Raw genomic sequence first — 17,780 nt, forward strand, 5'->3', positions numbered from 1 at the left:
CATACTAAAAGGAAGTAATGCTGCTATGGCATGACAATGAAATGACAGCATGTCATTTGTTTTGTGTTTCAGACTGTAAAGAAGCTGCACCAGTTTACATTTGACCTGTTTCTCCAAGCTCAGTCATGCAACTGCAAGGTCACCTTCCCAGAGATGATGGGAGAGATTATCTCAGTGCATGTACCAAAGATGCTGGCAGGTTTGACAAAACCCATCTTGTTTCATGAGTAAAACAACTCGTTTCCTTTTGTCTTAATTTTTTTTATTCTACCAATGTGGCTTTGTACTGTTTATTACATAGTTTATTTCATAGCCTTGTTCTCAAGCCATTTATCTTCTCCCTCTACTTTTAAGCCATAGCGACATTGTTTTGTTACAACGGCTCATGTTTTCTGTTTTGTTTTCAGCCCGAGCAGAAATGCTTGTGTGAAAAAACACACACACATTCACTCTGTAAATCATTATTACACCTACCGGCAGGGTGAAAAACACGTTTTGACATCATTAAACAGACACTTCAAGTACTTCTGACCAATCTAAAGAGAAACAATAGGATACTCGTTTTTACTTTATTTACACTATTGGAAACAATATCTATTTTTCTACTTGTATTCCTCTCAGTATATTACAGTGCAAATCAACACCACTGCACACTACAACGACAAAAACACTGATATAAACTGAGCATTATGAGAATATTAATAGAGCCCTTACGGTTCTCATTAGATTGTGAAGGTTTACCTACTGTACTGTAATGTATCGTCTGGTAAAGATAAACCGAGTGTTAAGTGTGAAATCTTCCTTCTTTTTTTTTAAGACGGCCAAAAATGCAAGTTAGATGCCAACAGCTGGCTCTTATCAATGTAAAGGAGCAGCAGCTCTACTCTGAGCTCCTCTCGGATGAAATGACCGAGCACCTCCCTGTATTTACCACCCTTTTTGGGTGAGTCCAACCACCCTTCGGAGGGATTTTATTTTGGCCTCTTGTATCTATGATCTTGCTCTTGTAATCACTAACCAACACTTGTGACCAAAGGTGAGGGTAGGAACGTCACTTTAATAGAAAACTTTGCCTTGTGGCTCAGCTCTCAACCACCATCGTTTATTAGAGCGACCGTGTTATACTGCAGACGCTTGCCAATTTCCCAGTTGATCTCAAGCGCCAGCTTCCACTCACTCATGACAAGATCCCAAATACACTTGAACTTCTCCATTTGAGGAAAGACCTCACTCTCAATCCATGCTTTTCCCTACAAAAAACATGTCCTCACACATGTAGAGTATTTTCCAATAAGATAACACTGAGCTCTGAACCCCTTCAGTAAATGCTAAAGGTCATAGACTAATGGGGCCATCGGGACCACATCATCCGCAAATAACCGCAACCAGACCCTAAGGCCCTTAATTAAGACACTCTCAACCGGCTGTACGGAGACCAAATACTACGTACACAAATCCTGTATTTACGGTGTGCCCCCGGTCTGCCAATCCAGTACTACTGTTCCCAGCTTCCCGGTAATGTTGAAGGGATGTGTCAACAAAGCCAGTTCCATAACATCTAAAGCATTAGGAATTCAGGGTGAATCTCATCCAACCTTTGGGGTTTTGTCACTGAGGTTTTTTCTTACTACCTCAAATACCTCAGGCCCGGCGATGGGTATGTCCACGTTTGTGTCCTCAGCTTCTGAAGGATTCCTTGCTCTGCTTGAGGTTGAGGTTAGAAGACCTCTGTTCCCAATGTTAGTGTGGACCAGACACTCTTTCCCCTTTCTAAGTTGTTGAACAGTAAATTATTGACTCTTGCTTTTGTACATCTGTGATAATGAAAATGCTGTTACATTTGAATTCCAAATGACTGTTTTTGATACACAGTAGCATTTGTAAAGGCAACTCTTACATTGAACGTCATTCTGCATTAAGTATCAAGCTCCATTCCAATTTGAGTTGACATAAAAAGACAGAAGAATAAGTTGTACCCACTACCTTCTGGAAGGCACCAAACTTATTTGAGAGAATGTGATCCTCATTGCCAGATATCTTATTAGGCGAGGGTAGAAATGTTCCAACAGGACAACAAATAGATACAACAGCCAACTCAGAACTGGAAGCATGTTCGATGGCAGGATGATGAATGAGAAGAGGCCTGAGTTGGTTGGTGGTGCCAAGGAAAACTGTGCTGTGCCTTCAAGATAACAAGTTAGAAAGGTGAAATTGAGCCAACTGTGGAACCTCCAAATTTGAAAACCCTTTCTAAGTTGTACAGTTTGAATTAAAACTAAAATGCTTTGAAAAAGGATATATTAAAGTAAAACCAAACACAATGAACAATGGACACAATATAATTGCATGAGATCTTTATTGAAGACTCAAAAGATTAGTGTAGTGTAGTGTAGTTCGCATTAATAAGGCCTACTGAAACTCACAACTACCCACCACGCAGTCTGATAGTTTATATATCAATGATGAAATATTAACATTGCAACACATGCCAATACGGCCTTTTTAATTTACTAAATTGCAATTTAAAATTTCCCGGGACTTTTTTCTTGAAAACGTCGCGTAATGATGACGTGTACGCGTGACGTCACGGGCTGTTATGAATATGAGCGCTGCGTACACACACAGCTAAAAGTCGTCTGATTAACGGCATAATTACACAGTATTTTGGACATCTGTGTTGCTGAATCTTTTGCAATTTGTTCAATTAATCAAAATTCACGGAGGTGAAACTTTACTATGGATCACAGCGGACATGGATCCCGACTACATGTCAACCAGCGGGTTTCGGTGAGAAAATTGTGGTTAAAAAGTCGCCTCTTACCGGATATCAGCTGAGCTTGTGCCGTCCATACAGCTGCCGTCGACTTCCCCGAGACACTGCGCGTCAACACCCGACCGTGGACGTACACTTCCGACTATCAGGTAATGTTAAACTCACTAAAACACTAGCAACACAATAGAAAGATAAGGGATTTCCCAGAATTATCATAGTAAATGTCTCTAAAAACATATGAATCCGTCTCAATGCAATGCGATTGCAATCGCGTTTTTTTTTAACTAGTTTTTTTTTCTTTTTTCTTTTTTTTTCTAGTCCGTCGCTATCAATATCCTCAAACACAAATCTTTTATCCTCGCTCAAATTAATGGGGAAATTGTCGTTTTCTCGGTCAGAATAGCTGTTTTTGTTGGAGGCTCCCATTAAAATCAATGTGAATATATGAGGAGCCATCAACATGTGACGTCATCGTCTGCGACTTCCGGTAGAGGCAGGCCTTTTCTCCAGTTGTGAACTTTATCGTGGATGTTCTCTACTAAATCTTTTCAGCAAAAATATGGCAATATCGCAAAATGATCAAGTATGACACATAGAATGGACCTGCTATCCCCGTTTAAATAAGAAAATCTAATTTCAGTAGGCCTTTAATATGTTTTTGTAATGTCACCACAGCATAATACAAGTGATGGCAAAGAGGAAAATGTGATGGTAATCGTGGAACAGGAAAAGGACAAGGAAAAGTTGTACACACGACAGTCATTCTGGACACTGTACAATATGACTAATAAAGTACAGGTGGTTTCTCGTGTTACGAACAATTTGCGTTCTTAGTCAAGTTTTAGTGAAAGTGAGAACGTATATTTAGAAGGACTTATAAAATACCGTAATAAACATATGAAAAACAAGAATTAAATGAAACGGTAATAGAATTACATTTATCTACATATACTGTAAGGTAAATATATACATTTCCTGTGGTTGTCTTTCACATTGAAAAGGGTGTTGCAAGGGAGGCAGAGACAAGAAGTGTCAAGATAAAGAGACCACTATTCTGCCTAGTTGAGAGTAGAAGACCTTTCACATGTTCAAAGATACTATCTTCATCCTTGATGATTGTTTCTGGATTTGTTCGGCTACCATCCTGCATGCAACCAATGTTAGCATTTTACGTTGTCTGATTTTACTTCACTTATCACTTCCTTCCATCCATTTCTACCGCTTGTCCCTTTTGGGGTCGCGGGGGGTCGCTGGAGCCTATCTCAGCTGCCTTCGCACGCGCCAGAAGAGTCTGCCTCCTATTTTAGAGTCATGATGAAGGTTTAAGTTAAAAAGATCACTCATTCTGTGGAGTCTAGCTCGCCATGCATCAAAGACCAATCCTCTGTTAATAGACAGCGACACGTGGGGACGCATGCGCAACCAATGCTCGGTGTGTTTCCTTGTCTCACTAGCAGGACTAACGGGTAGCCATCTTGCCAAACAGTCTGGAGACACTTTTAGGTAGAGTGCAAATACTTTTTGTCGGCCGAAAGAGAGGGTGTCCAATTGATGATGCGCAGGCAACCCTGTTTTTTTATGGCCTGCAAAAAAACTTAGGAGAGTTTTGCCCTGGTTGATGCAAAAACACTTGGTCAAGTTTTCTCCCTAGTAAAACTAACAACCTGCCTTTTAGTGTGGGATACTTCTCTTGTTGCCTTATTAGTATTTGACTTTATTAAATTGATTTATATTACTATTTGGAGCAGCCAGGCCGGACCAGTAGGGGATAGAAAGAGAAAAAAAGGAAGACAGAGGGGGAAATTGTGGGGACAAGAAGGGGATTAGACAGAGAGACAACAACAACAGCAAACACAATAACAATAACAATAGAACAACGTCAACAAATATGATGGTGAACGTGATAGCAAAGAAGCAGTTAGTAAAATAAATAATAATACAGAAATGACATGAACATTATTACACTACAAATACCAATAGAAATAGCGCTATTGATAATTAATAATACCAATAATTATCAACAATATAATTGCTCAAATGCAACAATACATATCTGTAATGATAACTTGAAATACAAAAGAAAGCAGATAAATGGAGGGGAAGAAAGAGAAGCCAACTATAATAACCTTGTAGATTGTTATTGTAACAATATGTTAAGCTTTGTCAGTGTGCCATGTGTTACCCAGTTTCCGCTGGGGCAACAACGTTAATATATGTTTGATGCAACACTAAATTGGCCCTAGTGTGTGAATGTGAGTGTGAATGTTGTCTATCTGTGTGTGCCCTGCGATGAGTTGGCGACTTGTCCAGGGTGTACCCCGCCTTCCGCCCGATTGTAGATGAGATAGGCGCCAGCGCCCCCCGCGACCCCAAAAAGGAATAAGAGGTAGAAAATGGATGGATGGATGAAACATGATTATATGCATGAGTGTATGTATGTATGTGTATATGTACAATATGTGTTTATGTATGTTTGTACAGTGAATGTGTGTGTGTGGATGTAAGAACTTTGAGTGTGTAGGTATGTACTGTATTTGTGTATGCATGTGGGAGCGTATGTATGTATGCATGTATGAATAACTGTGTGTATGTGAGTATATATGCGTATTTGTATGTACAATATATTTGACTCCCTGTTTGTGCGGGAACCCGACCACGGCCCTAGCCACCCAGAAAGCCCAACCCAAAACAGCAGGTGTGGTGCCCAGGGAACAAGGGACCACCGGCCCCACGCAGCCAGGCCAGCCAGCGACAGGAACTCCATAGGAGCCAGCAGCAGGCTGTAAACAGACGCGGCCGATGGAGGACAAGCCACAGGAGAAGCTGGGGACAGCAATCCCCCAAGCCAGTGAGAGACCACACCCCACACAGGCAGAAAGGCAGGACGTCCTGCCCAAGGGGCGCAGAGACTCCCCGCAACTGTACGGGAAGACCGCACCCGCCCCACCTGCAACCAGGCCCCTACAAGCCCAACCCTCACGGCGGGGTCCGCTCCAGGCCACTCCACCCTAGTCGGCCACCGCAGGACCACCCAGCACAGCATAACCACTCACCCCACCTGCAGGGACCCCAAAGATGGAGATGGAACAACCAGCAACTGCCCTGTTGATTCCTCCTCCTGAGAGACGGGAAAACATTGAAATAATAATAAAATAAAAATAAATAAATAAGAATAATAATAATAATTAAAAAAAGAATAATAATAATAAATAAATTAAAAATATATATATCACAGACACTCTGACACACAAGGTTACTACCCCAGCAGCTGACACACAAGGTTACTACCCCAGCAGCTGACCGACTTGCAGCACCACGGAATACCTTGCAGTGCACCGGACTAGACCCAACAGGCTGCAACCAAGACAAGCACCCGGAAGGGATGGACGGTGGTACCCAGGAGCTCCAGACACGAAGCCCGGATGCAGTAGCCTGAGGCGCTCACCCCCACCTGACAAGCAGGCTCCGAGCGTACCCCCATTAATTTGAGCGAGGATGAAAGATTTGGGGATGAGGATAGTGAGAGTAAAGGACTAGAGAAAAAAAGACGAGGGCGGTGGGAGCGATTCAGATGTTATTAGACACATTTACTAGGATAATTCTGGAAAATCCCTTATCTGCTTATTGTGCTACTAGTGTTTTAGTGAGATTATATGGTCGTACCTGAGAGTCGGAGGGGTGTGGCCACAGGTGTGGTGACCGCCAGTGTCTCTGAGGGAAGGCACGTTTCTTAACGAGGCTAAGCAAAGGCAGCCGTTGGGGCCAGGGTGAGTTTTTTCCCCCCTCCACGGTGGAAGCATCTCACGTTCGGGGGCGACTGGTCTGAGGAGGCAAGAGAGTACGCAGCTGCCTCTTTGACAGGTGCACGAGGAACGACGCAAGCTCCGCTCATGTCTACGGTAAGAGCCGACTTATAACCACCATTTTCTCATCGAAACCTGCCGGTTGACATGTGGTAGGGAACCATGTTCGCTTGACCGCTCGGTTCCATAGTAAAGCTTCACCGTCATCTTTCGGGAATGGAAACAAGGAAACACCGGCTGTGTTTGTGTTGCTAAAGGCAGCCGCAATACACCACTTCCCACCTACATATTTCTTCTTTTACGTCTCCTTTATTAATTGAACAAATTGCAAAAGATTCAGCAACACAGATGTCCAGAATACTGTGTAATTATGCGATTAAAGCAGATGACTTATAGCTGGAATCGGGCTGGAACAAAATTTCCGCTACAATCCGTGACGTCATGCGCACGTGTCATCACACCGCGACATTTTCAACAGGATACTTCGCGCAAAATTTAAAATTGCAATTTAGTAAACTAAATAGGCCGTATTGGCATGTGTTGCAATGTTAGTTATCAGACTGTGTGGTCGGTAGTAGTGGGTTTCAGTAGGCGTTTAACAAAGTGCAATTGCAAGAAATTTAGGGTTTTCAGCATCTACGGTCCATAATATCATCAAATGGTTCAGAGAATCTGGAGAAATCACTCCACGTAAGCGGCATGGCCGGAAACCAACATTGAATGACCGTGAGCTTCGATCCCTCAGACGGCACTGTTTCAAAAACCGACATCAATCTCTAAAGGATATCACCACATGGGCTCAGGAACACTTCAGAAAACCACTGTCACTATATACAGTTTGTCGCTACATCTGTTAGTGCAAGTTAAAGCTCTACTATGCAAAGTGAAAGACATTTATCAACAACATCCAGAAACGCTGCCGGCTTCTCTGGGCCCGAGATCATCTAAGATGGACTGATGCAAAGTGGAAAAGTGTTCTGTGGTCTGACAAATCCACATTTCAAATTGTTTTTGGAAATATTTGACATCGTGTCATCCGGACCAAAGGGGAAGCGAACCACCCAGACTGTTATTGATGCAAAAGCCAGCATCTCTGATAGTATGGGGGTGCATTAGTGCCAAAAGGCATGGGTAACTAAAACATCTGTGAAGGCACCATTAATGCTGAAAGATACCTACAGGTTTTGGAACAACATTTGCTGCCATCTAAGCGCCGTCTTTTTCATGGAAGCCACTGCTTATTTCAGCAAGACAATGCCAAGCCACATTCAGCACGTGTTTCAACAGCGTGGCTTCATAAAAAAAGAGTGCGGGTACTTTCCTGGCCCGCCTGCAGTCCAGACCTGTCTCCCATCGAAAATGTGTGGTGCATTATGAAGCGTAAAATACGACAGCGGAGACCCCGGACTGTTGAACGACTGAAGCTCTACATAAAACAAGAATGGGAAAGAATTCCACTTTCAAAGCTTCAACAATTAGTTTCCTCAGTTCCCAAACATTTATTGAGTGTTGTTAAAAGAAAAAGTGATGTAACACAGTGGTGAACATGCCCTTTCCCAACTACTTTGGCACGTGTTGTCAGCCATTAAATTCTAAGTTAATTATTATTTGCAAAAACAAAATAAAGCTTATGAGTTTGAACATCAAATATCTTGTCTTTGTAGTGCATTCAATTGAATATGTGTTGAAAAGGATTTGCAAATCATTGTATTCCGTTTATATTTACATCTAAAACAATTTCCCAGCTCATATGGAAACGCGGTTTGTATGATTGGCAACAGTAAATTGGCCCTAGTGTGTGAATGTGAGTGTGAATCTTGTCTGTCTATCGGTGTGTGCCTGCGATGAGGTGGCGACTTGTCCAGGGTGTACCCCGCCTTACGCCTGATTGTAGCTGAGATAGGCACCAGCGCCCCCCGCGACCCCGCCAGGACAGCGATCAAGCCCCGGCACCCACTGCCCACTGAGAACCAGCCCATCACCTCCCTCAAGCCCCACAGGTCTGGCCGTGCACCCCCAGGGACAAGCCCGTCCCAGACGACGGCACGACACCAGGCTTGAAGGGGGGCGCAGCAGAGCGCAAGGGCAATCCCAAGCCGACACCCGACAAGCCAACCAACACGACAATAAACGAAAATGAAGCCGGCAAGTTTGCCAGCCCCGAGAACCACCACAACACAACCACAACATCAGGCACCCCGCACTGGACCCAGCAGCCACGGGTGCCCACACCACAAACATACGGCAGCAGAAAGAACAGCTGCAAAACCCCCAGGCGGCCAGCACCACTCGATCAAATCAAAGTGATGGAAAAACCGCGACCTGCAACCACACGCCAACAGGATCATGGAGACCAGCCAGCCCAAATGCCAACATGCAAACAAGAGACATCAACACCTCCCCCACCATCAGAAACCGCCCCCCCAACCCAAACCCGCACAAACACACCACCGCCCAAACAACCAAGACACAGCACCCAGACAAGGGGGCAACGCTGCCACCGCATAAAGTCACCAACACAGACCCCACAGCGCAAGACCGGACCACACAGGCACGGACACCACCCAACAGGAAGCGAAACCCGCTCAATACCACACAAAAATAAATAAATACATTTAAAAGATAATAATAATAATAATTGATTGGAGCTGTGGCCGCAAGGTTGTTGGTGCCTGTCGTGGCGGTAATCCCAGAACCCGTTGGTGGGCACCAGCAGTGAGGGATGCCGTCAAGCTGAAGAAGGAATCCTATCGGGTTCTTTTGGCTCATAGGACTCCGGAGGCAGTGGACGGGTACCGACGGGCCAAGCGGTGTGCAGCTTTAGCGGTCGCGGAGGCAAAAACTCGGACATGGGAAGAGTTCGGGGAAGCCATGGAAAACGACTTCCGGACGGCTTCGAAGCGATTCTGGACCACCATACGGCGCCTCAGGAAGGGGAAGCAGTGCACTATCAACACCGTGTATGGTGCGGATGGTGTTCTGCTGACTTCGACTGCGGATGTTGTGGATCGGTGGAGGGAATACTTCGAAGACCTCCTCAATCCCACCAACACGTCTTTCTTTGAGGAAGCGGTGCCTGGGGAATCTGTAGTGGACTCTCCTATTTCTTGGGCTGAGGTCGCTGAGGTAGTTAAAAAGCTCCTCGGCGGCAAGGCCCCGGGGGTGGATGAAAACCGCCCGGAGTTCCTTAAGGCTCTGGATGCTGTGGGGCTGTCTTGGTTGACAAGACTCTGCAGCATCGCGTGGACATCGGGGGCGGTACCTCTGGATTGGCAGACCGGGGTGGTGGTCCCTCTCTTTAAGAAGGGGGACCGGAGGGTGTGTTCCAACTATCGTGGGATCACACTCCTCAGCCTTCCCGGTAAGGTTTATTCAGGTGTACTGGAGAGGAGGCTTCGCCGGATAGTCGAACCTCGGATTCAAGAGGAACAGTGTGGTTTTCGTCCTGGTCGTGGAACTGTGGACCAGCTCTATACTCTCGGCAGGGTTCTTGAGGGTGCATGGGAGTTTGCCCAACCAGTCTACATGTGCTTTGTGGACTTGGAGAAGGCATTCGACCGTGTCCCTCGGGAAGTCCTGTGGGGAGTGCTCAGAGAGTATGGGGTATCAGACTGTCTTATTGTGGCAGTACGCTCCCTGTATGATCAGTGTCAGAGCTTGGTCCGCATTGCTGGCAGTAAGTCGGACACGTTTCCAGTGAGGGTTGGACTCCGCCAAGGCTGCCCTTTGTCACCGATTCTGTTCATAACTTTTATGGAAAGAATTTCTAGGCGCAGCCAAGGCGTTGAGGGGTTCCGGTTTGGTGGCCACGGGATTAGGTCTCTGCTTTTTGCAGATGATGTAGTCCTGATGGCTTCATCTGGCCGGGATCTTCAGCTTTCACTGGATCGGTTCGCAGCCGAGTGTGAAGCGACCAGAATGAGAATCAGCACCTCCAAGTCCGAGTCCATGGTTCTCGCCCGGAATAGGGTGGAGTGCCATCTCCGGGTTGGGGAGGAGACCCTGCCCCAAGTGGAGGAGTTCAAGTACCTAGGAGTCTTGTTCACGAGTGGGGGAAGAGTGGATTGTGAGATCGACAGGCGGATCGGTGCTGCGTCTTCAGTAATGCGGACATTGTATCGATCCGTTGTGGTGAAGAAGGAGCTGAGCCGGAAGGCAAAGCTCTCAATTTACCGGTCGATCTACGTTCCCATCCTCACCTATGGTCATGAGCTTTGGGTCATGACCGAAAGGATAAGATCACGGATACAAGCGGCCGAAATGAGTTTCCTCCGCCGGGTGGCGGGGCTCTCCCTTAGAGATAGGGTGAGAAGCTCTGCCATCCGGGAGGAGCTCAATGTAAAGCCGCTGCTCCTCCACATCGAGAGGAGCCAGATGAGGTGGTTCGGGCATCTGGTCAGGATGCCACCCGAACGCCTCCCTAGGGAGGTGTTTAGGGCACGTCCAGCTGGTAGGAGGCCACGGGGAAGACCCAGGACACGTTGGGAAGACTATGTCTCCCGGCTGGCCTGGGAACGCCTCGGGATCCCCCGGGAAGAGCTAGACGAAGTGGCTGGAGATAGGGAAGTCTGGGCTTCCCTGCTTAGGCTGCTGCCCCCGCGACCCGACCTCGGATAAGCGGAAGATGATGGATGGATGGATGGATGGATAATAATACATTAATTAATTAAAATACAAATGAAAAATAATAAATTGATAAAAGCTTCGCACCTTCAGCAAGGTCTCTGCCCGGGAAAGGCAGGCCATCAGACCGCAGTTGCCGCAACCCGTATCGGCCGAGGAGGCAATGAGGGGCGCGCCATACTCCCGAACCCCAACATGCATGTGTATGAGGCCTCCAGATTATCTACTGTGTAGTTAAAATCAGGAGGTCAGCCGTTACAGCCGACTTCCAGTCCCTATTTTTGTGTGTACTGTGGCCTGAGTGAGATATGTATGCTTGTGGGAACTAATGCGATTAAAATTGGGGGATATCAAGGTCATGGTGGGTCCCAACCAAGCCGAGCCCCCCAAACTCTAAGTGTCTAATATGCAGATAATATTTAGGGGTGGACGAGCAGGGGACAAGACAGGAGGACTGGCGCCTCATAGGAGGGATCCTCATCCTCGCGCCATGCCTCAGTTATTCACATTCTTCAATGACAACTTTGATGTGTTCTGGGAGAGATGACATCTCTTTAGGCTAGACGGGCTCCCTTTAGACAGAACTGGTACGCGCACAGAAATCCCCCGAAACACCAATAATCCGCCTTTTCACAAAACAGGTTACCTGACACCATCAACATGGCACTTTTTAACATTCGCTCCCTTTAAAACAGAACTATTTATTGACTGGTGTGTATTTAGTCAAGTTAGACAGTCTTCTTTTAACGAGACATGGCTTGACGCAGCTGTTTCTCTCACTGAGGCATCCTTATTACATTTAACCCTTATTTCCTACTAAAAGAGGAAGAATAGAAGGGACTGCATCAATTTTAAATAACTCACTGGCTTCAAAATGAATGTTTTTTTAACAAAAAAATACACATCATTTGAACACCACACCTTGATTTTTTAGGACAACCCTACCCCACGCTCACGCTCACCCATTCCCTGTGCAACTGTTTATAGACCACCCAGCATTGTATCTCTTTTATCATTGAATTTTCTGAACTTTTATCACTCTTTCATACCTCCTACAGCGATATTTTAATAACTGGGCATTTTAATTTATGTGTTGATGACATCTCAGATTCAATATCCAGATAGTTTTCAAATGTTTTTAATAGCTTTGATTTTAAACAGCACGTCACATAGCCGATTTAGAACAGGGGACACACCCTGGACTTGGTTATAAGTCATGGCCTTTCCATTGGTGTGTCGTCTGCAGACCTGGCTGTGTCTAAACACTACTGTGTTTTTTTTAATCACCAGACTCGACCAGCAGGGAACCCCAGTGAAAACAGTGAAGAAACGCAAATATTATCAAGATTTTACAGAATGCTCTTGCTGAAATTTTACCTGCCCTTTGTGCACTCATCGTTGACAATTTTACCTGTAAACCTAAGTCAACCCTGGACTCAGCAGCTCCACTTTGAACAAAAACAATCAAAACAAAACCTACCCATGAAGAAACAAGGAATTACATAAACTGGAAATACATTGCAGAACTGCCAAAAGATAAAGGAAATCAAAATGAACCATTTATTCTCAGATTTTTCGTTAACGGACAATTACACAGTTAAACAGGCTGGTATTTATCATTACTCACAACTCACCAGAGACCTTAAAAACCACCCCCGGTTCCTCTTCTCCACTAATGGGTACACGTTTTAACAAAGCTTTTAAAACACCATCTGACGTTTTTTGCGAAGACTTTGCAGACCACTTCAGAACCAAGATCAGGGAGATCAGATTTAAAATAATGTTGGTTCTGCTAATCTAAGGGCATGACACATGATACAGTAGACCAGTCCTTCTCCCCAGTGGTGAGCACGTTGCGATGCTCAGGGGGGGCGACGTGTGATATCAAGGAAGATGCTTTTTTTGCTGTACTAGAATATGATGAAGCTTATGTAGCACTTGGCTTCACTGTAACCATGGTGGGAGACGATGAATGACCGGTGTATTGTTTCCTTCAATATCATTCAGAGGTATAGTTATAACATTTGTATAGACAATTTGTACAATATTTATATTTACTGTGGAGATTGGGGGGTGGGCGAAATATTTTCTTCTTCCTTTGGAGGGGCGCAACAGAAAATATTTGAGAAGCACTTGCAATAGACCATTACATTTTATCAAATTGACTTAGACACCTGGTCAACATCTCTGGTACTGTATTAACGGTTTAAAAAAAATAAAAATAACAGTTACAGCCACCTATCTTTTCCCTACTTTAGTTCACTGTGTGGCATCATGTCTTTCCGTCGTGTGGTCATGTGACCAAACAGGACAGATCACCACCTTATATAACCTGTAAGAGTCTGCCATGCGAGCGGGGCATGAGCGTGCGAAAGTTGCTGAAAAAGAAGGCAATAATTCTATACTCAGCCACATAGTTTAGGGGGCCAAAAATAAATGATTTTACAATTAATCACGATCACGACAATTCTATAACTCTCCTCCCACCTCTTAAATAAAAAAGACTCGCAACAGATCCAGCATCTATTTCTGGTGTTACTAGCGACTGTACTCGTGTTTAGAGACTGTTAAGATTCTGTAGCGCCATGTCCGTGATGAGAAGCAAGCTACATTGAGCCTGACGCCACACTCACTTCGCGTTGCTGGGAGCCATTCTCTCATTAAAAGCCGGTAGTGTCATCTTAAATTGTGTAGATTGATGTCCGCGGATATATCTTGAATATATTAAAGTACATCCACAGTGTTTAGCTCACACCATCGGTTTAGGGAACACTGTTCCAATGATTAAAGTTCGCCTTTTTATGTCCAAATTTTCTTTGGAACATTAGTCAATAATGTGCAAATAAACTATATATAACCATTCACCTGCTAGTGCTGATGTGTATGTTAGTGTGTTATGATGGTCATTTTTTCCCATGGTCTGTGAACACACGGTGTCGGTGGAGAATGAACAAGTGTTGTGTGTCTAGAAGTGAAGCAGGGAGGCATACGTGTGTGTACACGGAGGAAATACTTGTTGGAATTGGGTTCGTTGTTAGCATAAAATTGGCAATAAAAGACTTTGTTTTCTTCTGGCCGCTACAATACATTACATGACTATTTTTTAATGTGTGCCGGCTGATGTGAAGCCGTACATTAAGTGAAGTGAAGTGAATTATATTTATATAGCGCTTTTTCTCTAGTGACTCAAAGCGCTTTACATAGTAGAACCCAATATCTAATTTTTACATTCAAACCAGTGTAGTTGGCATTGGGAGTAGGTGGGTAAAGTGTCTTGCCCAAGGACACAACGGCAGTGACTAGGATGGCGGAAGCGGGGATCGAACCTGCAACCCTCAAGTTGCTGGCACGGCCGCTCTACCAACAGAGCTATACCGGTTGGTAAAACCCTAAATGTAGTTAAACCGGATCTGGAGTGGGGCTTTTATTTTGAAGCTGGAAAAGTAGGTGATTGTTTTGAGAAAGTGTCTTGACATGGTTTAATGTCGGATCAAATGTTACAATAAAAAAAGTCTCCCTTCGACATTCTCCCGGCGGTCTTTCATTTCTGTTGAGCATTTATATAATCTATCATAACAGTTACAAAACTAATGTTATCACTGCCCCTTAATCGTAATCTGAACACGGAAGTGAAGCACTACCCACCTCTGAACGACAAATGCAGCAGGCGTTTGGTGCAGGGATGTCGCCTTTTCTCACGGCGGGCGGTGTTTGGTGCCAGCAGTTGTTTGGACGGTGTAGCCGGGAGTCATGGTTGCATTGCATTGTGGGTGGGTGTTGTGTTGCGTCTGTGCTGTGTTGCAGGGCGTATGTTCTCCAGAAGTGTGTTTGTCATTGTTTAATGTGGGTTCGCGGAGCGGAGTGTGGCACGTGTTGGTGGGAGTTTTGAAGTTGTTTTGTATCGCAACCATTAGTGTGATCTGTGTGGCTGTGGAACAAGACTCCTGGTTTACACACAGCAAAAGCAAAAATAAAAATCTCCTCTGCTGTTTTGAGATGACGGTAGGGGAAAAGTCATTTGCGAAGTCACAAATTTGACCCGGCGGTAATAGTAAGCATGCACTTACTACTTAGGGGAACGAGATGTACCTGGCCATAATTCAAGGCGGGCAGGTGCATTTGACATGCCCGGCGGCTATTCAAGGACATATGGTGCATATATATATTCAGTATATATATAGACCTTTTATGAAAAAGACGTCTCGAGGATCCAGATTTCCCTCGCCCGGATGCGGGTCACCGGGGCCACCCTCTGGAGCCAGGCCCGGAGGTGGGGCACGATGGCGAGCGCCTGGTGGCCGGGCCTTTTCCCACGGGGCCCGGCCGGGCACAGCCCGAAGAGGCAACGGGTATCCCCCCTCCAATGGGCTCACCACCGGAGCTCACCACCCACAGCAGGGGCAGTAGAGATCGGGTGCGATCTCTATTGCCCCTGCAATAGAGAGATCAGGACTGATGGTCCTGATGGCTTCATCTGGCCGGGATCTTCAGCTCTCACTGAATCGGTTCGCAGCAGAGTGTGAAGCGACCAGAATGAGAATCAGCACCTCCAAGTCCGAGTCCATGGTTCTTTCCCGGAAAAGGGTGGCGTGCCATCTCCGGGTTGGGGAGGAGACCCTGCCCCAAGTGGAGGAGTGAATGCGTGGGTTCCCTCCATGTACTCCGGCTTCCTCCCACTTCCAAAGACATGCACCTGGGGATAGGTTGATTGGCAACACTAAATTGGCCCTACTGTATGAATGTGAGTGTGAATGTTGTCTGTTTATCTGTGTTGGCCCTGCGATGAGGTGGTGACTTGTCCAGGGTGTACCCCGCATTCCTCCCGATTGTAGCTGAGATAGGCACAAGCGCCCCCGCGACCTTTAAGGGAATAAGCGGTAGAAAATGGATGGGATGGCTGGATAATTGGCTGGCTTGCCAAGGATGTGTAGCATGTATATGATACGTAATAATAATATTAATGGAGCACTGGTATAGAAACATTTGGACTAGTTTTAATCAGAACAATTAGCTCCGAGAGCAAGTGAGGGACAGATATTTAGTACAGGAATATAAGAATTTATTTGCAACACGAGGACCACCTGTAATGAAATGTACAAAACAAAACCTTACACATCCATCAATGAAATGTGTCACGCAGTACAGTCAGCCATGTCCTGGCTGCTCAGTACAAGATAACTAACTCAACCATTTGTCAACAGTATTATGTGAGCATGCTTATCACTCTGGTGAACCCTTTTGATGTTTACTACTATACGAAGTGGTTAACGACACGTGTTTAGGATGTTACTTTAAAAGCGCCTGCAAAGTTGACATAGCGTTTATGATGGTGACGGTTTTGCCCCTTACCTGGATTATTTGAGCTTTACTGTAATAAAACAATTAAAAAAAAAAAGTAGACCAGCTGTAGACTAAGTAGACTGTTCAACTTTGGAGGTTCCATTATGTACTTGTGTTATAAAATAAAAAAATGACAAAAAGAAAATTTTTTTTTTACACTATACACTTACAAAAAAAATATCTGACTTTGTATATTTACGCTATTTACTTTCAAAGCTTATTGGTGTCACGTGTCGTGTAGTAGCTGCCTTTGGCTGTATTAGTTCCTAGTATAGTGAATTCAGTTGTTGAAGTGTACAGTTCTAGCCGCTAATTTGTGATATCTAGCGCATTGTTTAAACGGTTGCCCGCTTTAGTGAATATCTTTAACATGCTTTGATATAATAGGTGAAACCGCAAAAAGGGACTATTTGACATACTTTCTACATGCCTTTTCCTAATGACACTGCTATGAGGTTGCCATTTTAATTACCTTTTCTGGAACAACTGTTTTGCTGTCACAAGGGAAAATGTCAAGGACGCACACCGTAAGTGTAGTAACCCGCTGTTTGTATGTCTTGTATGTGCCCAGTCTACCCAACATGAAACTGGCTTATTGTATAATAGTTACTATTGATGCTCTGAAATTTGTATGTTCAATCTTGTTAGAATTGTAGCATTTGTGAACAGTGTGTTTTTAACTGTTTTCAAAAAGTGTAACTAAAGACAAATAAAACTGAAGTTTTATCGTGTAGTTTTTGTGCAGTTTTTCGCCTTAGATAAATTGTCATTTCATTATAAACACACTTTCTTTCATACAGCACTCTCCTCCCACCTCCAGTCAGGAGTATTGCACTAGGATGTGTAGAGTATGAATGCAGCAAACTGCTGGGCAGCATGTCAGTGAAAAAAGGTCCAAGTGTTTAGACGACGACGACGAGCAGCGAGCGAGAACTCTTGTCTGGCACTGGAGGCTGGAATGTGGTGGGAGGAGCGCATGGGAAAATATGATGTGAGTATAAACAGGTTCTCACAAATGTGTATTCATAAGCGGCTAAAAAGGAATGAAGACTTTTTATTTAATTAGTTTGTCGTAGAAGATTCTTTCAAAGCTGCACCAAACCAAACTCAGTTTCTAAATAGAAGACGTTTTGTTGGCTTCTGATTTCCTCCGCTCCACTTTTCGTATGATTTGGTTTTGCATGCAGGCTGATATCAGAGGCCGTTTGTTTGTGTACACGTTGGCGACTCGGTCTGTGTTG

General features: G+C 44.8%; 1 protein-coding gene and 1 long non-coding RNA gene across 4 annotated transcripts in view; one reads left to right on the plus strand and one right to left on the minus strand.

Annotated features, from left to right (window-relative positions):
- Positions 1-5,895, minus strand: part of LOC133550660 (uncharacterized) — a 34,193-nt gene extending 28,298 nt beyond the window's left edge. Inside the window, exon 1 of one of the 2 annotated variants that reach the window (XR_009806358.1) lies at positions 5,827-5,895. This is a non-coding gene — a long non-coding RNA (uncharacterized LOC133550660). Of the gene's footprint in view, positions 1-2,821; positions 3,067-5,826 lie in introns of those variants that run through there. The other variant, XR_009806359.1, reaches the window with a different exon arrangement.
- Positions 1-17,780, plus strand: part of LOC133550657 (androgen receptor-like) — a 92,039-nt gene that overhangs the window by 65,760 nt on the left and 8,499 nt on the right. The window contains exon 8 of one of the 2 annotated variants that reach the window (XM_061896587.1): positions 73-17,530. In XM_061896587.1, coding sequence (XP_061752571.1) covers positions 73-231 — 159 coding nt within the window. In that variant the 3' untranslated portion in view covers positions 232-17,530. Of the gene's footprint in view, positions 1-72; positions 17,531-17,780 lie in introns of those variants that run through there. The other variant, XM_061896588.1, reaches the window with a different exon arrangement.

The sequence above is a fragment of the Nerophis ophidion genome, linkage group LG04 (genome assembly GCF_033978795.1).
Source record: "Nerophis ophidion isolate RoL-2023_Sa linkage group LG04, RoL_Noph_v1.0, whole genome shotgun sequence".
In the NCBI taxonomy this organism is placed as follows: Eukaryota; Metazoa; Chordata; class Actinopteri; order Syngnathiformes; family Syngnathidae; genus Nerophis; species Nerophis ophidion.